Source organism: Bicyclus anynana, chromosome 8, assembly GCF_947172395.1.
Source record: "Bicyclus anynana chromosome 8, ilBicAnyn1.1, whole genome shotgun sequence".
Lineage (NCBI taxonomy): Eukaryota > Metazoa > Arthropoda > Insecta > Lepidoptera > Nymphalidae > Bicyclus > Bicyclus anynana.
In genome coordinates, this window is record NC_069090.1 from 13,754,753 (window position 1) to 13,780,658 (window position 25,906).

At 32.1% G+C, this 25,906-nt stretch overlaps 4 protein-coding genes across 8 annotated transcripts; 2 read left to right on the forward strand and 2 right to left on the reverse strand.

Moving 5' to 3' along the window:
- Window positions 1–1,376: 1,376 nt before the first annotated feature.
- On the reverse strand, window positions 1,377–10,777 carry LOC112051563 (ras-related protein Rab-35). The gene is made up of 4 exons (XM_024090262.2): window positions 10,544–10,777; window positions 10,160–10,459; window positions 8,009–8,157; window positions 1,377–7,296 (listed from the first exon to the last, which is right to left on the reverse strand). The coding sequence occupies exons 1-4, from the start codon at window positions 10,605–10,607 to the stop codon at window positions 7,198–7,200; spliced, it is 612 nt and encodes a 203-aa protein (XP_023946030.1). The 5' UTR covers window positions 10,608–10,777; the 3' UTR covers window positions 1,377–7,197.
- Window positions 10,778–11,122: 345 nt separating this feature from the next.
- Window positions 11,123–13,952, forward strand: LOC112051550 (actin-related protein 2/3 complex subunit 4). Its single transcript, XM_024090238.2, has one exon. The coding sequence runs from the start codon at window positions 11,215–11,217 to the stop codon at window positions 11,719–11,721; it is 507 nt and encodes a 168-aa protein (XP_023946006.1). The 5' UTR covers window positions 11,123–11,214; the 3' UTR covers window positions 11,722–13,952.
- A 196-nt stretch (window positions 13,953–14,148) lies between these two features.
- Window positions 14,149–18,596, reverse strand: LOC112051549 (ubiquitin fusion degradation protein 1 homolog). Its single transcript, XM_024090237.2, has 7 exons — window positions 18,460–18,596; window positions 18,228–18,348; window positions 16,971–17,125; window positions 16,389–16,518; window positions 16,161–16,303; window positions 15,483–15,701; window positions 14,149–14,595 (listed from the first exon to the last, which is right to left on the reverse strand). The coding sequence occupies exons 1-7, from the start codon at window positions 18,460–18,462 to the stop codon at window positions 14,431–14,433; spliced, it is 936 nt and encodes a 311-aa protein (XP_023946005.2). The 5' UTR covers window positions 18,463–18,596; the 3' UTR covers window positions 14,149–14,430.
- A 295-nt stretch (window positions 18,597–18,891) lies between these two features.
- Window positions 18,892–25,015, forward strand: LOC112051565 (clathrin heavy chain). Of its 5 annotated transcripts, none has more exons than XM_024090266.2 (8): window positions 18,892–18,997; window positions 19,123–19,586; window positions 20,279–20,421; window positions 21,522–21,656; window positions 22,034–22,256; window positions 22,441–22,615; window positions 24,031–24,185; window positions 24,701–25,015. In XM_024090266.2, the coding sequence occupies exons 2-8, from the start codon at window positions 19,545–19,547 to the stop codon at window positions 24,998–25,000; spliced, it is 1,173 nt and encodes a 390-aa protein (XP_023946034.2). In that variant the 5' UTR covers window positions 18,892–18,997; window positions 19,123–19,544; the 3' UTR covers window positions 25,001–25,015. The 5 variants fall into 5 exon arrangements, with proteins under 5 accessions (XP_023946034.2, XP_023946035.2, XP_023946033.2 ...); XM_024090267.2 differs by having other exon boundaries at window positions 19,156–19,586; XM_052882938.1 differs by adding an exon at window positions 19,805–20,025 and having other exon boundaries at window positions 18,917–19,586.
- Window positions 25,016–25,906: the final 891 nt, after the last annotated feature.

The following is a 25,906-nucleotide window of genomic DNA, read 5'->3' on the forward strand; positions in this document are numbered from 1 at the left end:
ATTTATGACTCTAATATCGGAGCCCCGAAGATCAATGAGGGTACATACGGTGCTATACTGAGCAGGGACCAATGTGTTGAAATTGCATTGGAACTCCTTTAATATTTCTTTACGTTTAATCTTTCATTATCTTCCATTTTAAATATTTTAAAATGGAAGATAAAATTTAATTTTAAAATATCTACTTTAAATATTTTAAAATTGATATATAATTTATATTAAATTTGTTATGAGTCATCTACTCTATTTTTATTAATAGAGAAACTTAAATAAAAAGTTAATTTTATAGAGATAGTAAAAAATCTTTGCTATTGTGTATTTTTTTTTCATTCGTTCTTTAATAATTCCGGAATACAATAATACCGAAGTAGGTGACTTACTTCCGCGAACGAAGTCACAGGCGTTGCTAGTCATTAATAACTTATCATGAAAAATCTGATCTATAAATTAAAAGCATTAATTTAATTGTATTTGTCTCAGTTATTAGTCAAATTAAATAAGGTCTTAGAATAATTTTATTTTCATTACTGGCTGACTCAAAATATGTTTTACGTTTATTATTAAGCCATGGACTAATTTATTAATAAATAACAGATGTACATGTTATTTATTGAAATTATTTGTTATTTTTCTTCAGAACATAATGAGTGAGTCATGTTCGTTTACTTTGTCACATCACTATTTTTGATTCAATAAAAAATTATCACAGGAGGAAACGTCAGATGGGATCGCTGAATTCATTATTCGACTATAGTAGGATATTGAAAAAGCTCAGATCAATTAGATAAGGACCTGCCTTGCTAGACGTTACTGTCATAATACAAGATCAACCGTATCTGTACAAACTCGTAAATCTGTGAGATCAACGATCTAACGCGTATAGAAAAACTGTTTAAGAATTGATGTTTTATTGTTGTAATCGTTTTCGACGTGTAAATAAAAAAGCTTGCTAAAATACCGGTTTGAGATGTTGAATGACTTATAAAAATATAGCAACTTCTAGTTCACTAAAAAATAAAGTTTAGTTTCATTTTTAAGAATTTTTAACTTAATTATAACAAAGATATCTAAAATAAAATATATCTAAAAAGAATCGATTCTTCTGACGGAACAGCAAAACGTCTATTAAAAAAGTCGAATAATCTACGAATATTACTAGTCTATCTATGAGTGTAAAGCGATCTGATTGTTAGTCCTAAATATCAATGTGGCTACCTATAACAGTCGAAGAATCTGTGATAGGCATAACCATTAACCAGAGGATAACTGATGAAGAGTTGTCATAAAGTGAATGTAATTTCTTAGGATCCAGTAAGCCAGTCAGTGCAATATCTGAACTAGTATCACAAATAAGTAGGAACATCAATAAGAACACATTGTTAATTATGGGCAAAATATATCTATTTACACTTTAAAATGCTGGTAATGAACAATATACATAACTTAAAAATAATATGAGTACTAAAATCATAATATAAGCAAAATGCTGTGTACTATTAGACCGGCGGTTTCAACTCGCAGGATATTCAATAACAAAAGACACAAACAAAATAAAACAAAAAACATTGGGGTGTGCAGACATAATAACAGTACCCTAGGCCTGGGACACATTTTGAAATGTAACTCTTACAAAAACTTGAAATGGTATTTTACTTTTATACAAGTCTAGCAGACATCCCTCTGTTTCACCCGCGTAGTTCCCGCTCCCATGAGTGTTAGGGGATAAAATTATAGCCTATGACCGTCAAAAAAAACATGTGGCTTCCTATTGGTATAACAATTATCGAAATCGGTTCAGTACATCCAGAAATTACCCACTACAAACTTTACCTCTTCTTAATATTATTAGGTATACTCGTATAGATTTGGGCATTCAATAAAATTATGAAACCATCTGTCAACAAATAAATTGGATGCAAATAATATAGGTACTTTTCCAAACATACACATAACACAGAACATAGTATGTGAACTCTAGAAATATCATCTGGTTTTATGAGATATTGGGTTTCACCACATTCTAGGCCTTAGGTACTCGTAAACATTGGATGACAATAATTGCAAAAAGCACATCTTATTATTAAAATATTTTTATAAATTGCATATAACATAAAGTTGCTTGAACCCTCATGGCCAGCCTAATTATTGTACAAAATTGTGTGGAACAGATAACTTGAACAGTATCAAAATAATTTAGAATAAGTAATATAAGCTAAGTAATATCAGCAAAGCAAGTATCTAATTTAAATAAATCTATAGGAAAATCATATATCTTTGTAGATATTTCCATGTTATTTTGGTATTAATTTTACACTACAAATTATGATAATATATTAGATGTTCTGAATTATATAATATATATATTTAATTCTACCCATCATTTACTGATGTATATTACAAATGATCCTGACGATTGGTTTTTGCATTGTGGTCCTGCCAAAATATTCCTAATTGATTCTTAACATAGCAGTGTATAGTTCAATAAAGTTTCTAGGTTCTTAGGATCCCATAGTTAGAATAGAAGGAACCTATAAGGAATTAATCTATATTAATATTATAAAGCTGAAGAGTTTGTTTGTTATTCATATTATATATATCAAAGATTTTTAATGTTATTTGTAAGACTATGGAATCCTAATTTTAATTTTAATAATGTAAATTTTAGCGGCATGAAATAAAATAACCTTTAAATATTTCATTCAAGGTTGTCTGGAGATCACTTTTATCGATAAGACCGCCTTTGCGCATTTTACTTTTCTGCTGTATTTTATTTTTATTTTCATTGTATCTTTATTTTTTTTGTGCAATAACGAATAAAAATAAAAATAAATAAATAATAAAATAACTATTTCAAAATATTGCAAGTGTTTTGGCTTGGTACAGTTAAGTTTCAGTCAGTCACAGTGATTTTTGCTGCAAGAATTTAGGGAAAAAGTAAATAAAATTAGTAACTTGAATAATGCAAAACCACCTGACATTACCTACCTAGCCTTTAGATATGTTACAAAAAAAATTTGTAGGCGCATACAAACATTACAGTCATTTTAAATATTCAACCTTCATCTATTATTTTTTTTCGTTTCTTGATTAAAAATATGTCATAACTAAATAATAAAATGTGTACAATAAAAAGATATTAAGAATATAAAATGCACATTAAGAAAAAATGCATAATAATTATTATTGGTTTGAATTATGAATTAAGATAACCATGAGGTTAGATTACAAATAACAGTTCTATGTACTTTACACAAATCAATATGTTTTTTTACAAATAGTCAACTGACATTTCAGAAGTGCTTGTAAACTGAGCTTACTCGAAATAAATAATTTTGAATTTGAATAACTCATACATATTGTATAATCATCATCTTCAAAACTGAAAATTTTGTATTACACCACCAGAAATATATTTAAATTGAAACCTAAATATACATGCTACATACATTCACTTTTATCGAATCGAAATTTCAATCAATATCTTTAGAAAAAAAACCTAAGTACAGTTTAAACTGACATACATACCAGTGGCGAAGGATAGCCGTCCTATCAGAAAGAAAAGGAAAAGGAAATTCTTACAGCGTGATACAAACTCTGGTTTCTTATATGTCTAGATACAGTACAACAATAAATAGTGGCGTGCATAAGGTTGTCGATCAGTACTAGTACTAGTAATAAAATTAAGCAAACTGGAAAAAATCTGTATTTAATAAGCACAACGAAGACAACTCTTAGGGTACGCAATACTTTAATGCATTTATGTAAGTGCACGCCACTGTAAATATGCATGGATTTTTATAGGTAACCCGGTGGGAATCGGTTTGCATGAACTCTTCGCCGCTGCTATATACATACTACTGAACTGATTAGTTCAACTGTTCGACTGATGTGTCAAATTGCACATCTGTAGGGTTATCTATTTTCCGCATTCATCATGGCAAGGTTTTATATTTTTCATCAGGCAATGAAAATCAATGTTGAGTTCATTAATTTATCCTATTTGTTATTTATTATTATTTATTAGTTATTTGTTTTACAGTTTTCATTAGTTGTTTTTAGTTAGTTTTCAGAGTCAATATGACAAATTAGAGATTTGTGTATGAAATTACAATATCTTTTCCTAGTTGTACATTTTGCCAATTATTAAAATAAGAAAATATAAATAATATGATCTCACTTTTTTAATTTTACAAATGGATTGTAATTTAAAACAAAAAAGAAAAAAAAATACGAAGAGATTACACATTAGGCCCCTAATGTATTACTGGCAATTTTAAAAAAAAGTAATTGTATGAAAATAAAATGGTAAAATTCACTCATAACTCATAATTTATAATACTTTTAAATAAATGTGTTCATGCTTTTAATACTAATATTGACATGAAGTTCGTGTAATGATTTAATTAATTCAGAAACTAAAAATTAATAAAAGAAATTATCAAATATTCTTAATTCTTTGGTATGCCCTCGCCTTTATTTTATGAGTACGAATATGTGTAAAACAACACATTTATGCTTGTATGTTTTTACAAGCAGCTTGTGTGGGCATAGCTACAAGTAAAATATTTGATAATATATACTAATATTACAAATAGAGTGAGTTTGTATGTTTGTGTATGACAATCTCTAGAACCACTGCTGTTTAAAAATCCTTTGAAACGAGATGGACTTGGTAATATTCATTCTAATATAAATATTGTCACTGGCTTTGACTGCTGCATTTAAACTCAACAATTTTTTAAATAAATAAACTCAATTAATAAGCATACAAGTACTTTGTATGCTTATTATTTGTTTGCTATACAAAGTTTATTAGGGCAGCATTGGTGAGTAAAGGTATTGTCTCATTAGAGCCGCCTAGCACTCCACTTGCACTGATTTGTGTACATGTACTTTTTTTTTTTTTTATTCTTTACAAGTTAGCCCTTGACTATACAATCTCACCTGATGGTAAGTGATCATGCAGTCTAAGATGGAAGCGGACTAACTTGTTAGGAGGAGGATGAAAATCCACACCCCTTTCGGTTTCTACACGGCATCGTACCGGAACGCTAAATCGCTTGGCGGTACGTCTGCCGGTAGGGTGGTAACTAGCCACGGCCGAAGCCTTCCACCAGCCAGACCTGGACAAATTAAGAAAATCTTAATCTGCCCAGCCGGGGATCGAACCCAGGACCTCCATTTTTTAAATCCACCGCGTATACCACTGCGCCACGGAGGCCGTCACTTCTAGGGACATACAATTACTACATCACCTCCATAGCATCCCTGGATACCTTTGTTCACAAGTTGTTAAACAAGTAGTGTGGTCCCAGTAGTCTTCAACTTAAATGTAAACAATACAAAAAATGTACTGATGATGAGTTTTGCATGCAACTGTACTGTAATAATACATTGGCCTGCCTCAACATGACACGAAACCATCATTACAGTAATATTATACTAAAAATAATAATGTTAATTAATTGTATACATTTATATCTAGCAACATTTCGCTTATCATACAAACACTCCATCACATGAAAATTTTTAATTACGAGAGTACAATTATACATCATTAACTATGCATTCATAATAATCCTAATGTAATTTTTGGAGTAAATTATTTGTAACAGTAATGCTCCTAATGCTGGGAACACATTTGCAACACGCCAATCTGAACAAAGTGATATCATGAATGGTAAGTCAATTGTATGGTATCTATTTTGATATACAAAATGTTTTTTTTTTTAATTTAGTCGAAGGGAACAGAAAAGCGTATTGCTAATGTGCCCCTACCATATAACTCGAGATTGTTCACCCCAGCACAGACTTATGTCAATATAATTACTTAAGATATAATAACAATAATAATATTGTCGTTTAGAGATCGCAACACTTCACAGCTCAAGTACACAACATACGGAACAAACATTACAAACTGTGCTGTAATCATTGACCTCTCATAATAATAGGACGCACAATCATGTAGAAAAATTCACTTAAAAACTGGCCAATTTTGCTTTGACAGTTTCAGAAAGAAAAATATATTCCAATATTCAATAAAATCCCAAATTTAGAGCAAATTCAACCTTAATTTATGAGTTTAAGGTTGAATTTGTAGATGCGACTACTTGAACTGAGTGCCAAGAAGTTGTGTTTGGCACTCATTGAGTAGTTTTTTGGTTGCTGATTGTGCATCCACTTTTTAATAGGAGATTGATGGCTGTAATTCATATTAGCAAGCTTGTGCTGTGTAGGTGCGATTTGTATAAGTCAGTGAGGACCTTAATATAATAAAACATGCACCAATTTTATTGTTTCATTATTATTTACTATCTTGATTACAATGATATATGGATATAATATCATTAAAACAAATAAATACATTTAATACAAATGAGAGAATCTAAAATATTATTTAATCAATAATTATAAAACTTGAACTAAAAATATAGTCCATAAAGGCTTGTATAGTTCCTAATTCATTATTGTTATTTGTATATTGATCTATGTCTGTGTATGTAGTTTAATCAATATGATTTTCTTAAAATTTTAAATTAAAAGCAACAAAATATCTTACTAAATAAATATTACCAATACTGTCATTTGTGTTGCAAGTTTGGAATAAATAGAAATTATAAATGGACATAATGTATCATTAACAAATTAAAATATAAATTATAAAATGGGATTTTATTGGTTTTATTCAAGTAAATGTATACCGCTCGATTTGACTACAAAAACATTAAAAAAAATACAATCCATTATACCATATTGCCAATGATTAATGAATTTGCATTAAGAAACAAAGTTATCTAATTTCCACATACTAATAATATAGTAATCCCATATTTTCCCTATTTTAAATAACTTGCACTGTATTTGGAAAAACCCAGATGTTAGATGAGAACTGAAGTGTAAGGAGGACGTTCAGCTCTTTGTCGTTAACATAAACACTGCCATGATAATATTCAATAGAGATCAACTTACATATCAAGGTACAAAATTCCACTAGTTTCATAAGACTAAACTGTATAATGCTGCTGATGTCAAAATACACTCCTTTGTACCTAACACCAACTAAAGAAGGTTCTATTTCATTGGTAAACTTTATATGGCTGAGGTACATAGTGTCCTGCTAGGGTTGTGCAATTATCTCTCAATTTGAGCATTGTGTAAGCGACATCCCTGGCTTATTGCCATATTGTGTAATCACTAGCAACATTTCTTCTTTGTTTTGTGGTTCTTCCTTATGTGTACAGTGTCGTTGGATGTCACATGTCGCTCTTTCATTTCCAATTTAGTCCTCAGTGCCTGAAATTAGTACATTAACATATTTGTATATCCAAGTCCAAGCTTAATTTAGTTTCTAACAATATATTTTGAAGCTCTGAAGATTTTTTTTTAAATAGGTACTATACAGGCTGAGAGTTTGCACAACAAGCTTACCTAGGTGCTTCACTATTCTTGAATGGTAGATACATTGTAGGTGGTAGGGAAATGGAAAGCTATAAAAGAAGCCATGCATATATGCTAATTTGCTGTCTAATTTGATTTGTGGTTTTGATTTCCGAATTTACAATCAACTAAAGATACTCAATGCAAACTGTATCTAAATAAAAATAAATGTTTGAACCCATAATGATGAAATTTTGAGATGGAGTTATGGATTTTTCTGGAATTAAAGTCACCTACCTGATCCAAGGTAAAATTTATCTCAAATTTTATCCAAATTGATTCAGCAGTTTAGTTTTAAAGAGGTAACAGACGTTTATAATATTAAGATAGCTTTTCACTTAACATCATGTGGGACATTTGATGGTTGGACCATAAAACATTTGCTTGTGCTAAAAAAAACCATGTTTAAATGGAATACTGAAGTGAGTTGACATGCTCGATGACTTGGTGACGGCAGAGCTATAGCTCTCATGTCAGAAATGGCCCTAAAGTCTCACATCTCGCCTTCTTAAAGTCTAATGACTGATCGCAGATCTAAAGAGAGAAAAAAAGAACATGGAATACTAACCATTTTTGTGATAGTCAAAAACATTTCTTCGACATTGATATTTTCCTTAGCACTGGTTTCAAACAAGGGTATATTCATTTGACTGGCAAATCTCTGGGCATCCTCTGTTACAACTACTTTCCTTGACGGGCAGTCATTCTTATTACCAACTGGAAAATATAGAAACATAAAATATGTCAATGAATAAGGATATTTTATTTTATTTAATTTTCTAAGAACTACATAAAAACTAAACTGAAAACCAGTGGGCCTAGCACATCTAGACATTTCATTTAGAAGAAAGTTTTATATTTTCTCTGTTAGATAATTAATTTTTATCATTTTGTAATTTTTGTTGTACTTAATTAGTGTAACAGGATTTGTTCCTACTAATTAATAAATTAGTTAACAATGTCTTTTTTCTAGAAGATATCTAGTAGCACACAAGCCAGAGGAGAAAATATAAATCAGCGAATAATGTAATGACATCTCATATGTTGAAGTCAGTCAACCAGTATGGCTAGCATGTGCCAAAAACGTATCTCACAATGAGAGAGATATAGATTGTTGCAATGAGATGATGGAGAGAGATTCATAATAAAAACATAGACAATTATATTGTGGCATGCATCGTTGCACACAAAAGTTGGAGGCGAATTCAAACCGGACCAGATTCAAACCCAAACCCTCTGGAATCGAAGGCAGACGTCATATTCATTGGGCTATCACAGCTCTTTTAAGAAATTAAATATCACGTGTCTCAAACGGTGAAGGAAAAATGAGGAAACCTGTATACCACAAAATTTTGGGTGTGCGTGTGTGAAGTCTGCCAATTTGCATTGGACTAGCATAGTGCCTAGTGGACTATTGGCCTAAACCCTTTCATTATGAAAGGAGACTCGAGCTCAGCAGTAAATCAAATATGGGTTGATAAAAATGTTGATGATGCATCCTTGGCCTGTGTATTAGACTACATTGTGAGCCAAAACAACTGAACAAAGAATCAAAAACTATAAACCATCAGTCAGTAGAGGAATAAAAATATTTTTTTTTATCCTAAGTTTTATGTTAAATTCCTACAAAGCTACTAACCACGTCATGTTTGTTTTATAACCATTACAAAGTATACAGATATTATAAATTAAAGTTGCATGAGTCATCTCTGCCCTCAAGCTTTTCCAATTTAAATTGTTATCTCTGACTGGTCATTCATTTATAAACATTTCCTCTTGGACTCTACTGATTTGGTAATTGTAGTGTAGTAAATATTAGTTATATTAAATTAGTCTTATTACTTCAGGAAAAAATAACCAGTAATAGTATATATGTAAAATGTAATATACAAAATCTCAAATCATCATTTTTGTGGAGCAACCACAAACTGACAGAAGAGAGAATTGAATAATTTTTTTAAATTGGTATTAATTAATTGGTGGGTCACAAAGTATTTTTGAAACCATTTTCTATTTGAGATTTTTGTAGTTGTTGTCTGAAAGAAATTTATTATGGCGTAACAATGTTTGTGTTGTCAGCTAGGGTATTAAAATAAAATTAACGATTAAATTTTTGTTTTCATCACATTTCAAATGCAAGAGCCTATACCTTGTTTCCTCCGACTACATTGTGCTAGATTGAACCCCTGATATGAAATTTGAATCCAGCACCTTCACAGTGTACTTGTTGAGGCTTTATTTTTAATTTAACAGTTTAGAGATGCAAGCAAAATAATTAACAATAAATTTTGATACTTTGGTGATCATTGTTATGTAATTATATGAGACAAAGTCAAATGTTCTTTGTTGAAACAAGCAAGATTTTTAAAGACACTTGAAAGATTGATTCATCTTGTCCCATTGTTGTACATGACAATTTTACATATGACTCTTGTGAAAACATTAAAAGTAGACAAAACTAAAAATCTTAGCATTCCATAGATTCACTGCACAAGTGCTGTCTTCTATGAAGCAGATTTATTAAATATTGCAAGAACTAATGGTTTTATTGATTTATATTATAGAAGAACAAATATGAAGTGTTTTTCTGGCTCTTTTCAGTATAATCTGCCTTCCACACTAGTAATATTCCACACTAGTAATATAAACTTGATGTTTCTAAACCCTAAGCCTACTAGAAATTTGATTTGATTAGAGTAACTTCTAAATGATTACTCACCTAGGACTTTGTTGACGACCTCACAGTTCTGTTCGATCTCGTGCAGCCACCGTTTGACGTTCGCGAAGGACTCCCCGTTAGTGACATCGTACACCACGATGACTCCGTGAGTCCCCCTGTAGTATGTGCTCGTGATCGTCCTGAAACGCTCCTGGCCCGCCGTGTCCCATATCTGGAGCTTGACTCGCTCACCATTTATCTCTAAAGTTCTTATTTTGAAATCGACACCGATTGTCGTAATGTAACTACCGGAAAAGGTGTTATCAGCAAACCGCAACAGCAGACAGCTTTTACCTACACCTGAAACACAAGAACATAATTTCCACTGATTTGCTGCACGGGGAAAGTCATCATCACTCGCGTACACAGGCCTCGCCCACTCACCACTGTCACCGATAATCAGCAGTTTGAAGAGATGGTCAAACTCGCGAGCCATTGCTTTGGACATGACTGACTACACCCCTAACTGGTCATGTGTTTAACGATAACGACAATGAATTAGCAACGACTCCTATTATTGAAACATTGAATCTAAGCATGCCGTAAAACGTTAGCTTGCGTCACTTTACAAATCGTCCGCCATTATTGTCCTTCTGCCATTCCATTTGTTTCACAGACTAGGAATTAGTTTGGATAAACTTTTTGTATGATGAATACAGACTCAAAACTATTTTATATTAATGATTATTTTTAACCATAGATAACAAAATATTACCAATTTAATCATTGTGAATTTGAGTTTTTTGAATAAGTCAAATAGATTGTAATTAAGATTATAACGATTATTCATAAGAGTTGGAGTCTAAAATGATCTAGAATGACACAGCATTCCTATCTCTCTAATTTAGATTAATCTTATTGACCCATAGAAAATAATGTAATTTCTTATTATTGCTTGGGCTATTAATATATTTTGGCTTGTCTCTGTGGTCATTTTAATTTTATTCATAAAGACTTACAGTTGTAACTTATAGTCTGTGACTCTGTTAATCATTTTTTGTGATAAACTTTAGGTGTGGTAGTAATTTGTTAATTATTTCGCAAAGTTTACAGCGATGTCGGCTACTTTAAAGCCTTATTTAACGGCTGTACGCCATACGTTGGCATCCGCTATGTGTTTAGAACATTTTTCATCGCAGGTTGTGGAAAGATATAACAAACCGGAGGTGGAAGTCGGCACAAGTAAAGAATTGTTATTGAACCCAGTAATCATATCGCGGAACGCAAATGAGAAAGTGCTAATAGAATCATCCATTAACTCAATTAGAATAAGTATTATGATCAAACAAGCTGATGAGATTGAGAAGATTTTATGTAAAAAGTTCATGAGATTTATGATGATGAGGGCGGAGAACTTTATCGTACTCCGGCGGAAACCTGTGGACGGCTATCACATCAGTTTCCTGATCACGAATTTCCATACTGAACAAATGTACAAACACAAACTGGTCGACTTTGTGATATACTTCATGGAAGAAATTGATAAGGAGATAAGTGAAATGAAGCTTGCAGTTAATGCACGCGCCAGAATTTGCTCAGAAGAATTCCTTAAAAGATTCTAATGTTAACATTCTTTATAAGTGAGAGTTTACATTGACTAGTGACAGCAAGTAACCCCAATTACAACATACATTTGAAGCAATTGTTTAGTAGAATATTTGCCTATAAAAAATAACCACCTGGAATCTGGCCCGGCCAGCAAAGATGTGAGATTATAAAACTTATTGATTACAGATTGCAATTGTGTAAAGTTATTATTATTGCTGTCAATATTTATATGTAAACAAGCTCTTGTATAATAGTTGTAAAATTCCAATATCTGTACTCGCCAATATGTTTAAAGGGAAGACTGTTTCTTGTGCATTGCAGTATGGATTAGTATTTATTTGTTTGGTAGATTTGTAATTTAACCCATCACATGATCCTACTGACCGAATTTAAAACATGCCTATTATGCTTACTGTATATATACTGTCTGTAATATGACACGAGTATATTAAGTGGGCAGATAATTGTGCCTCTGAGTATATGATTAAGTTACAGGTGGTGCAAGTATGCCAAATGAAGGTTAAATGTTAATTGTAAAAACTAATAAACTGTGCATTAATAAGCAAATCATGTTAATTTATGAACAAAATACCAATAAATAACATTTGTTATAAAACTCTTTGAACAGGATGTTTTTATCTCAAAAAGCGGTGTTAAGGATTTTGTTTCAGGAACAAATTATGCAGCAATGTTATTTTCCTCAATGATCATAAAGTTTACTTAACTAATGAAATATTAAAAGTCTTTATATATGTTGTGACTTGTCTCAGCATTTCTGGTAGATACTTGATTAATGAAGCCACCTTTTGCCACAAACAGTCAACAATCAAAATAATAACTAATGCTAGACACAAACAGTCAATTATTCTCACATTACTGAAAAGCAAATGGCAGTACCCAAGCTGCATACTAATAGAAGTCATGTACACAGTGACCAACACAATCAATTATAGTCATAGGTGCTACAGAAACGTGAGAATAATTGACCGTTTATGGCTAGCATTAGTTATTATTTTGATTTAATAAGTTCCTTTATGTTGAGCTGTCTTATAGTAAGATAAAAAGAAGCTGGTATAATGACAAGATGCCCTGTTGCAATTAATTTAATTTAGACCTCATTCAAATAGTACTACTTCTTGCACAATACTGATTAAGAGAACTAAAACTTTATTTAACTATAAATTTTCCTGACATCTTTGATTTTGATAATCTCCATTGATAACACCATGTAGTCACAAAACCTTTTAACTTATTAATTATTAAATAATTCTTCTACTTTGTATATTGCATTATTGATTGATTTTGGTGTGTTTTCTTTGCAATCTGTTATTAAAAAAACATTCAGCAAATGGTCTGTATGTTGTCATGACTTGGATGGAAGCTTGGAGGGCATCACGTCCAGTGACATGAGCCCTATGTATTCTTTTCTTTATTAAAGATCATCAATCAATCAATCAATCAATTTATTTCTTTGCAGATACATTTATTATTATTATTTACATTTATTTCATCAGGAGCTTTTCTTTTTAGTCTTTTAGATTTGGACTTATTCTTCATTAAATGTCTTGCAACTATGTTTGGATGGTTATCTACTTTCATAGTGTGTAATTTCTTCTTTTACAGATCTTATTTGTAGGTCATGGTGTAATTGCTGGTTCGTTACAAACCAGGGTGTGTTTGCAATTATTCTCAGCATCTTGGACTGAAACCTTTGTAAAATTGATTGATTTGACTCCAAATCCATTCTTTGCAATTTTTGGATGTGCTACCATCAATCTAATAAGTTACACTGCTACAAAATATTAACTTGAAGAACTTGCATACATACTTTCACATAATGAACTGAATGACGCCAAGTTAGCAAATAGCCCTCTGATATCATTATGACATACTATACATGTTTTGGACTCAATGTATATTATCTGGGCACATTTAATTTGTATTAAGTAAAAAGGTATGTTAGAAATTATGTTAAATAAAGTGTTTTAAGTATTTTTTAGATAGCATGGGTACAGTGACAGTTGCCTTATGGCATCCATAATACATACTATTATCGTGAATCACGGCAAACTTTCACAAGTGAAACGAACTGTCACCATACCCATGGCTATCTGAAAAACACTAATAATTGGATCAAAGAACATTGTTTAAATTTATTACTTTCTTAATGTAGGTGTATGTAATAATTTGTTTTTTTTTATTAAGAATACTATTTAAATTGAAAATATTAAACACATTAATTTGCTGCTTGGTTTTTAATATTTATATGTTACCTAAACCCTATCAATATTTATAAATGTTGACAATATAATATCAAATATAGACAACATTTAAATATGCTATCAATTAATGTTAGTAACACTTGAAATTCTCAAGCTGACAACTTAATTATGAAAATAGTATGGGTAACTATTTGATATGTTAAATAATTAAAGAAAAGATTTTATCAAATGAATCATTGTTATTTCTCTTTTAATTAAGAATAAATTACAATAATAATTTGAACTTGATTCTAAATCAATAAGTGTTTTAACTGAATTACTAATTTCCATGAATGGTTTACAATTATTTCAGCCCGATTACAAAGGAAGGATACTTATTTCTATTTTTCTCAATTGTAAATTGTGTAATGTTTTAGTACAAAGTCTAATATTTTATGTACAAAAATTTAACAAAAATACAATAAAACTTATGGTAGATCATGCAAAAGCTAGTAAAGCTACTCAGTTCTTAGGTTTGCTAGTTCGTAGAGTGAATCCTTCACCCTTAAATGCTTGGAATGGTTCTTCTGGTGGAGTCTCCTCCTTGGCACTGACTGGTCTGGAATTTCTGATGAATCTTAATGTGCCAATCACATAATCATAATCTGGTATGCCTCGAACGTATGGCTGTAAAGACAGAAACCCTTAATACTAATCACATATAAAATATAGATATGTAGAATAGCTGTGTTTGGAACACAATTTGCAGTGATTTTGTAGGTATGTAACATCTATATATATAAAAATTGCTGTTTGTTAGTTAGTCTCACTAAAACTCAAGAATAGCTGAAGAGATTTTTTTTATCTTAGTCTTGTAAATGTTTGTGGAGGTATAGGGAAGGTTTAAAAGGTGAGAATAACTAAAATAATTGCTGGGAAAACCATAAAAACAACCCTTTTCTATTTCCCATACAAATGTTTAAGAGTCAAGGGGTATGGATAGGGAAGAATTGCATAAAAGTCAAAGCGAAGCTTGACCGGGTCCGCTAGTATGTGAAATATTGTTGCTACATTTACTTTAACCCCAGACTGTCTCTTAGTCATAAGTATATCCTACATGTACAGCTACTTTCTAAATCTACTATACAAATTTTCATAAATAGGACAATTTACTAAGCCTTAAGCAATTCAAAGCTTGAAACAGTCCAAGTTAGACATTTAAAAAAAAGCAGGATCACAGTTTAAAACATTTGGCTGTGTTTGACTGAATAATGTTAATGACTGTAGAGCCTCAATAGCTCAACGGTAAGAGCAATCAGACTCATCACCAAAGGCCGGTGGTTCTATCCCCACCCTGTTGGTATTGTCGTACCCACTCCTAATACAGTTTTTCCTGACTAGTTGGAGGAGAATGGGAATATTGGTCAAAAATAAAAGATATGGCAAATATACTTGTTAAAAAAAAAAAGCACTCTAGATTGTTTGTCCCACATGTTAACCATCACAATGTTTGGATCCATGAAAGAGGTCTCAAACCACTGATTTATTCAGATCTTGTCTTACAATATACTCACTTGTCTAGAATTAGAGGCCTGTGGCTCTGAATCACTTTCACTAATAAGTTTTTTCTTCTTGCCATCTAACCGGTTTCCCTCCCCACTGAATGCCACAAAGCCATCGGGCTCTGGCATCATTGTTGCCGGGTCCTCCTCCATGCCCGTCACTTCCGAGCTGCCTTCTCCTCTTGTTATGTGGTCTTCTTCTTTGTAGCCAACTGGTGGTGCAAACTCCACCTGTTTTCAAAATATGTCATGAATGTTCCATTGATGAACGCAAGCAATTTAATTAAGACACGGCTTAAACTGACGGTCAGAGTAAGTCAGACTAGTTTCAAACCCATATGCTTAATGACCCTTAATCATAAGCTGATTATTGTAACGCGAAACGTCTCAGCCTCTCTGACAACGCGAACTACGTTCGGCCGCACACGCCACTTGCAGTTTGGCTCACGCCGTATTGCAAGAACCAGTTCATGATTAAGAGCCCAATGTGCGAAACTAGTCGGGCATACCCTGACGTTGTGTCACGTAAGTTTTAGCTGTGTTTTATAATAACTTAATAGTATTTAAAATTGAGTATTAACTTTGAACTCTGCTGCTTAAAGTTGAACAAGCTGAAGTCAGTGAAATATATATGTAGAATTAAGAAATAAATTGCAATAATATGTTCTACTTCTAGTAAGTAAGACTTACATTCATGTCACATTCAATTATAATGACTGCATTGCCTGGCTGTGTCTCCAGAACACAAAGCTCATAAACCTTGGAATTGTATTTAATTGCTATCACATCACCAGTTGTTAGACACGAGAAGTTTCTTAAACAGTTTTCTAGTACTGAAATATAAAAAAATTGTGATTAGAAATTTGAAAGGTAGACAAAAATTTTGCTAAATTCTAGTCGTCAGGATTTTCTTCTTACCTGCTTTTGGATTGGTGATATCAAGAAAGTCTTCTGAGAGTGGTTGGAATTTGGAGAAAGTGGCAACTGGTAGAGAGACACTTTCTATTTGTATAAGGGCTCCTTCTTCTAGCACCAAGTTTGCCATCATCTGTTTATAATTAAGAGACTAATTGTTAAATAAACTTCTCTTTTGTAATCTAATTGTGTTAAAATTAGTTACAAAAAAAATTCATTTTGAAATATTACATGTTATAGTAATGTGATTAATTTAAAATGCTAGGAGAGTTCTAAATGCATTAAGAGAAAAAAACCTGTGACTAATTTATAATTATCAAGCTATTTTAACGATTCTCTATATAGGAGAGGGGTTATAGTGCTTAGATACCAAACCCAGGTTGTCAGGAGCAAAGTACTATTATTATCTCCATATTACAGTATTATTTTAAACTGAGGACTCAGTTACTTCACTACCTAGCTTTGAAATTGTTTCTATAATAATGTTTTTTTATAAGCTTGCATTTGAAACCCATAACAATACCATCGGCCTGTACCAAGTTAAAAGTAATAAATAATATGGTTTACAATTTTAAAAATACAAACCCAATGTGGTAGATATACATATCCCTCGTCTGCAACAAACTCCAATACTCCACAATGTGTTATTCTTTTAGTTTTCTTGTTAGTTAACTTAAATATCATTGGGTACTCTATGTTTAACCTTGTTAAAAGCTCTAAAGCAGACGGTGGCATAATAACTGAAAACAAAATTTAAAAAATGATTGCAAACACTCTTGCTGTTTTAAAGACAATTTTATCAAGCATAGCAAGTACTGTAAAATTTTTTGAACAGTAAATATAATCAATAATGATTTTTATTTTTTTATAATTAAACATTGTTAAAAATATTGTTATTCCATGAATTCACAGTGCAGGGGCTGGGTCCACCATGTGGCAGAGAGGAAACCTTGAGCAGAGCCCTGGACTTGTGAAGGATATCCTTGGCAGTATACTAACATTCCCGTTCTCCGCTTTTGTTGTTTTCCCTGCCTAGCCAGATTACTTAAGATCCTACTAGAGCAGCATAAGATATAATGATTAACAAAACCTTATATAATAATAAGAATTTGTAGTAGATTTTAGATTCCTAAGTTTATTTATACAGACAAGAGAATTAAAGCATCAATAACAAATAACTAAATAAATATGAACAAAAGCATCAAACTTATAAATTATTTGTGTCAGCAACTTTTCCATTGTGGAAGAATTTATCTTTATAAATCAACTAACAGACCCCACAGTTTCACCAAGAAAAAATATTTAAAGAGGATAAAATATAGTTTATTTCACTCACTAATAAAGTAGCTTTCCATTAGTGAAAGATATTTTAAATTGGTCCAGTAGTTACTGAGTCTAATCATAACAAAAAAAAATCAAATCTTACTGCTGTGTGGTATTTTAGATTAGAAGATTCATTATTAAATTAATGTCAAACTGAAGAGCATGTATTATTATTTGGATATCAAGACTAACAAAAAGTGTCTGTAGTAAATCTGTGAATCAAACCCTAATAATCAACTATGTATACCAGCAGTACTTGCACTTGACGTCAGCCAGCCATGATAGTCAGAGAACGGTTAAGTAGCACAAGGTTTAGTAATTATAAGTAAAAAATAATTTCTCAGTATATACTAAAGAATCTTATTCCTGGTAGACATGGGTCCTTTTATACCATTTTCGTCGTTTCGTATAGGACCTTCATGAGTATTAAAATGTAGGTACTTAAAATAAAATAAGGGTTCCATTTTAATACGTACGTACGACTCTGAAAATTTAGTAAAAAAATGGATTTTTTCTTACTCTTTCCTCCTCTTTCAACGTCTTGCCGTTCATTTCCAGGCATCATCGAAACCGAGAAGCATCTATAAGTCATGATGAACGGTCTCGTCATCTCATGAAACATGTTGAACCCAAACTGAAACTAAATTTACAGGAATAAAATAAAACAGTATTAAAAAAACATTACCCCCCTTCTGTTGCAGTCTGCTAAATAATAGTTTACAGTATAGGTGTAGAGAATGTCTTTTTATACCATTTTGATGGGTTTGTTCTTTTATTTTCAGCAAAGAAAAGAATGAAAATAATTGCAATTCATTTGCAAAAATCAACACGATTTTTTTTTTACACAATAATGACATTGACAATTGCCATTTGCCAAGTCAATACAGATTATAACACAAACTAATGTCAATCTCAGACTAAAACTAACATAATTCAAGTGTGATTAATTTGGTAATATAAGTAGTTCATATTTTTAATAAACAATCTCATTTCCTTTCCAATTTCTATCTAAACTAACGCTAAATTATCCTTAATTAAACGCCGCTTCATTCCTAGATTTAAAATACTAATAATTGTTTCCACTTTAAAAAAAATCAAACACATTGGTAATGGCACAATCATTCGAGCGTGAAGCTATTGAACCAAGAAAAAGAAAAACAAAGCCAAATTCTTATTGGCCACAGGCTTAGTGGGTTACCTCCCACATGAACCATTCGAAGTCTCAAACTCCGAAAGAAAATGGAAGGAAAATAGTTGTTGTTACTTGTTTGTTGTTGTTGTAATTCTGTGTACGTTTTTCGTATTATGTGCGTGTTACTGTTTTCCATTACTTATGAGCATAGATGGAAAATCACACCTTTGCTAATTTTTTTCATCCTCGAGCTTTCTGATTTATAAAGAAAATCTTTTTCAGACATATATTATTACATTTTAATTGAATTTGCAGTGCATTGGAGCGCATAAGATACTTAGAATACATTGGCCTAATGACTTGCTGACAGAGGTTTAAGCTTCCCTATTTTATGTACATTATATTATATTATTTGGTCCATGTTATCTGTTCTATGACCATGGTTTATTCTGTCTAGTAAATACTCAAGTATGAATGGTAATATTGAACTCGGTTGAACTCTACTTTATTATTACTTGATTATTACCATTTATTTGCTACGCTGACAACAGTTCATGTGTCTATACAGTTAAATACATACTTTATACGCTGTAATTACACTTACACTGTTTCAAAATGAATAGTTGAGTATATACCTATAAGTAAAAAAAATATTTCGGACGCTATAATTTAGGTTGCTCGTAGGCAACGTTTTTTGGATAAAAATGGCTCAACAGATACCAAAACCATTTCAGGACCAGTTACAGGTAAATAATTTTATGTTAATGAATAATTTAAAGTAACTAAATTTTAAATTTTGGGTTTTGAAATATTTATAATTTACCCAATATTGTGTAATGAAATCACTAACTGTTACATGGTATATTATTTAATGGTTCATGTAAAGTGAAGCCTTTTGAATTGGTCTATAAAATATATACCATGATGTTATAATGTCCGGTGTATTATATATTACTATTTTCAGAAAATAGTTTGACTTGGAAAATGAAATATCTATTTCAAAACTGAAAATTGGAACTTGCGCAAAGTGACGCCTGGTTCTATTCAATATTCAGAGGTAGTACCTAGTAACATGCGCAGCAAAACGCGATTGCGTGTGAAACGGAAGCAGTGTTAGTGGTGGCTGTGTCTTCTTAAAGTGTTTCTCCGTTACTGAAGATCGGCGGTCACTCCCTAAGTGGCTATGTATGTAAATAATTTTACAAATTCTGTTTCTGGTCTGCTGGTGTTCCTTTACTACACCTTAATATTGAATAAATATCACTTTGCAGAAGTTCAACTATTGAGTACAGCTTTTTGGGCACCTCTTTAATAGCTCACTAAAATGCTAGTCAGTCAGTGCTAAAGTTTATATTTATTTTACTAATATTATTTTAAAGTAAACTTTATGAAATTTATCTTTATAATTAAATTTATAGGTCTGTAAATATTTTTTTAGATCAGCCTATCTCGTTTGCCTACTGTGGTGGGCAGCCTCCTTGATGAGGGATACTCTGAAAACATAGTAACGGATTTAATACACATAGGACGAGGGCAGTTTTCCACTGACGAAATGGTAACTGAACTTGAGAAGAGAAATCGGTAAAAAATTTCACCATTATTTTTTTATCAAACAAATATTTGTGTACAAAATAACTAGAGGTACCTATTTGGACTTGAAAAAGAAACAGACGCAGTGAAACTGCCTATATCCTCTCCACTGTGTAGTCGGATTTCTAAGTGCAGCCCACTGTGGAGCCATCTTTAAAAGTCGAGCGTTCCAAGGTCACGCGTGTTTAAAACGCCCGATTACATTAAAATGTACTATAGGAGCTATTTAAATATATTTTTTTGTTGGAATTGTTATTAAACAAGCTAATTTTAATTAATAAATGTAATAATGCAGTAAAAACAAGTAATTTTCAATAAAATTTTGAAATCCGAACGCGCGATAGTTGCCCGACTGTCGCACAAAACCCGCTATAATTTAAATTTTTACCTTTATTTCTAGATTGTCTTTGGTTTTTTACTTTTTCTATACATTATTTTACTCTACCAAAGAATAAAACACTCCTAATGTACAAAGATTAAAAAAAATATGATTTTGAAATCCTCGTCTGTAGACCGCGCTCCTAGAGCGCGGTTTTAAAAACTGTCAGTACTAATCACAGACGTGTTTTGTACAGGTTATGAGTGATTATATGCCATCCTTGTTCTTTTTACTACATGTGAAATAAGTTAGAGTGTGACAAGAATAGGTTAAAACAACAAAAAAAAGGTCAAAATGATATGAGTATGAAATCAATCTTTAGAAGCTTGATCCACACACAGGGCTTTTCAAAATCAATCTTCTCAAGCGTGATACACACACAGTTATTAGCTTACTTTAAATTATCAGTAAAAAACGTAAATCTGCTAAGAAGTTTTGTAGAATGACATGGAAAGTACTTATTCTAAATAAAGAGAAAACTTACTACTAAATTCTTTAAAAGAATAAAATAGGTACTAAGTTTTCTTTTTACTTAGACAATTCGCTTCTTTTCAAAATTTATGGTAATTTGAAGTCAATATGTTTTACAAAATATTTATTAAATACGCAAAAGATTTCCTTTCCAAATAATAAATAACATCAGAGTAGAATATTAACACATATAGCAATGCTTAAAACCTACTGCAGTTGTCTAATGTTCCTCTCTGTTCAGGTTAAAGTTGCTCCTTCCATGGTTGGAAACACGTGTTAAAGAAGGTTGTACTGAACCAGCGACGCACAATGCCCTCGCCAAGATTTATATTGACTCCAATAATAGCCCTGAAAAGTTCCTTAGAGAAAATAAGTGGTATGTAAAATTATATAGATAACTAGCGGACGCCTGCGTCCACGTGGAATTCAGTTTTTCTCAAATCCCGCAGGAACCATGGATTTTTCCGAGATGAAAAGTAGTCTATGTGTTAATCCAGAGTAAAATCCATTTCCATTCCAAATTTCAGCTAAATCGCTTCAGTAGCCGCAGTGTGAAAGAGGAACAAACATACTTACACACTTTCACACTTACACACAAACTTTCGCCTTTATAATATTAGTCTGAAGTGTGATAAATATGTAGCAGCAGCGCTGAACTGTAGGTATTCTATATCTATCTACAGGTTTTCCACTACATCCTACTGTAGTAGTTTCACACGTATTTATATATAGAAGTTGAATAATAATTTATAGGTACTACTCGAGACTAATAGGTCGTTACTGCGAGAAGCGCGACCCGCACCTCGCGTGCGTGGCGTACGAGCGCGGGCAGTGCGACCGCGAGCTGATCGCCGTGTGCAACGACAACTCGCTGTTCAAGACGCAGGCGCGCTACCTCGTGCGGCGCCGCGACCAGGACCTGTGGCTCGAGGTTCTGGCCGAGTCTAACCCCTTCAAGCGACAGCTCATTGACCAGGTAAAGTAATTGTGGCCTGTGTTGAAATAAAATGAATGCGGGACCTGCACCATGTCACTTTATATAATTTATCTATATTCATATTATCTCCCTTCATCAAAATTAAATGTACGAATTTAATTGCAAAATAATAATCACAAGTCTTATGTAATATTAAATAAAAAAAATATAAAACTTTCACCAGGTGGTGAAAACAGCGATCGTAGAAACCTGCGACCCTGAGGACATCTCAGTGACAGTGAAAGCCTTTATGTCCGCGGACCTGCCCAACGAACTGATTGAGTTACTTGAAAAAATCATGCTAGAAAATCCTGCGTTCTCCGACCATAAGAACTTGAAGAACTTGCTCATATTGACAGGTACTTCAATATGCGCATCTTCTCTTTTTATTTATTTATTTATAATCCTTTTCCTACTAATATTATAAAATCCATATATCAAACTTGTATCCCAATTCTGAATTAGTTAGTGTTAGATACACATAAGATCGTTGACACCTACCGGTTTAAATTAATCCCCATTTTTTAGTTGGCCGACTATCGAACAACTAAGTTGGTAACGCTTACAACTTAGTTGCGCAACTTTTTAATTTGTATGGGTAGTGGCACCTAAAGTTGAACGAACCCCAATAGATACAAACGGTTGTGCTAAAATCCCGAAAATAACATAATACGCTACTTACACGTACGCAATATTTTTACCCAAACATCGCAATGTTTTCACTATACTTGTAAAAACTAAAGTTCTATTTTTTATCTTTAGCTTTTTCGGTTAATAATAATCTTAGGACGTAGTTATAGACTAGTATATAAATAATAAAATTATTAGTTCAACTATAGAGTACAAAACGTTTCCAAATTTGGCAATCAAATTACATTTTTTTATAAATTATCGGGAACTAGGACTTTTCCATTTCATTTGGTCAAATCTTGATTATATATGGAATTATTTAGTAAACTTAATAAACGTAATTGTCATGAAATATTTGTTTCACATGCATTTAAAGTTGACCAAAACGCTTAAACGTTCATCTTTTAGTGCCACTACCCTAATCGAATGTGAATTCCTACTCTGATACGATCGGCGTCCAATTTATTAGTTGCGGCGATTTAGTTGCTGTAGATGTGCAGGCTGTCATATATCGCTATACCTGTTAGTATACTCGGCAACTTAGTCGGCCAACTAAAAGTTGCCAGTGAGCGGGGGCTCTTACGAGGACTCGTGAGCTTCGTGAGAATACTCCGGTTTTGAAGCGAAACGTATGCAGAGTATTTTCTGTCGAGTCAGGGACATTGTCACTCGGATTCTTCGGTTTTTCACGGAGAATAGCAAAAAAAAATTAAACATTCCCTATTAAGTGTTCCTAATGAACTTCCGCAATGTAACACCTGCTCCAACTACTCCTATCCAATTTCACAGGCATTTTTCTTAGTTTGATCAAATACATATATTTAATTTATTCATTGAAGTCACATTTCCATTAAACTGTCATAAATTACATGTCATTTTATAATTATCACAATTTACAATGAAACTCTGAGAGGGTGCTGTAATCAGTAGAGATTAATTTCGGTCAAAAGTCATTTATTTTATAGGAAACATTTTCAAAATTTTAATGATGTCAAAAATTAATTAATATTTTCTTTTTCTTTAATGTGTAATGATATACACACATTTTGTGCGAATTGTGTAATTCACATTAGCAATGTTGTGATTTTTATCGACATATTTGAAGTTGCAGGCGCTTTTTAAATGCTTAATATGTTTTTTATAGCAATAAAGGCGGATCGCGGTCGTGTTTTGGGATACATCGAAAGGTTGGACAATTATGATGGGCCTGACATTGCAAAAATTGCTATAAGCAACGATCTATATGAAGAGGCCATCGCCATCTACAAGAAGTTCGACGATAACACTTCGGCTATAAAAGTACGACTCTCCTTTTAGGATAGGAAATGGTGGGCTTTTTTGGGTGATAATGTTAGACTCTCTAATTATCACTATCAAATATAATTATTATCTACTGATAACGACCGGGGTTAAATGTGCTCTCACCAACTTCTGGTGTTATTGAGAAATCATTATAAGAAAAGAACTTCGTACCTCGAAAGAAAATGCGGTACCTACCCTTATAAAATGATACATAACTTCAAACAGACATACAATACAATAAAATATGTGCGCATTTAAACTTAGTTAATATTGAATGCTTACCTAGCAACATGTTCTCACAACATTCAAATTATAAAAATTGTTTCAAAAAATAAAAATCCAGTTAAAGCACAAAAAAGATATAAATATATATTTTATCTATATCTATACAATCCATTGATCTAACTACATTACAAATAACTAAAATAAAAAGAATTTAAAACTAGTAAATTACAATATAATAATTTCTTGCAATACAACTATTTTTAATCATCTTTTTACACTTATTCCAGGTGTTAATTGACAATGTGAAGGACCTCAAACGTGCGCGAGATTTCGCCGAAGAATGCAATGAACCCGGTGTATGGTCTGAACTTGCCCAAGCGCAGCTCCAACGGGGACTGGTGAAAGAAGCTATCGAATCTTACATCGATGCTGATGATCCATCAGCCTATATTAACGCTACAACGAACAAACAACAGTCTTGGGATGACGTCATAAGGCACTTGCAAATTATAGGGGTTTGTATGAAATATATAGGTAGGTTTATAGTGAATAGATTATGTGGTTGCATTTGTAAATATAGCGAATAAAGGAGTGAATATGGATATGTTTGTTTTTTTTTTTACTAAAAATATCGGTTAGGTATCAATGGAAAAATGTACAGCAGAGATGGCAGACGGTACAATATACTTACTCTACTCTTTGGAAGGTACAAAAGTGTACAGTAGAGACGGCTAAATAGAAAATGGTATTTACAGCAAAGATGAGTTTGAAATGCGCGCCGCTTGTTGCCCGCCTAAATGATTTTTTTAATAATAGATTTCACGGCTCTAGGTTCAGCCCTATAAGTATTGTCATTTCTATCATAGATATTTCAAAACTATTATCACCCAACCAAAGAGAAAGAGAAAATGTTACTGAAAAGTGATTTGTGATTAAATTGGTAATTTTACAGAAGTGTTCGATTTTAAATAATAAATGTTAATATAACTATATACATCGATCGTGTTTTAATAAAATCCAAATAGGCATACTCTCGACCATCTTTAGACAAAATAATAAAAGTTATAATTTAGAAATTTGGTCGAATTTTCGTATTATAATATTAACGAGAATTTTATTTTCTTAGTCTAGTGGAAATCAATGGGAAGTAATTCGTTTGAGGCGGGAAATTAAAATACCGTACCAGGCACTAAGAAGAACAAATAATTACGCCGTACTGTAGTGATCCTAGACCATTAATAACATAGTGATGTGTCATTTGCCGTTGGTTCTATGGTTCTTGCCATAGTGAATAGAGAACTTCAAAACCACAAAATTACGAACTTCACCTCTTTGAAAACTATTTCTATCCTTTTCTTACACATAATCGTTCATAGTATAGTTCATAAATTCATTTCATTCTAGACCTGTGTAATTCGATCGTTTCGTAAAACCCGGGTCGATCGCGACCCATACTCATGGTGATCGGGTCTCAATGATTCGATCATTTCGAT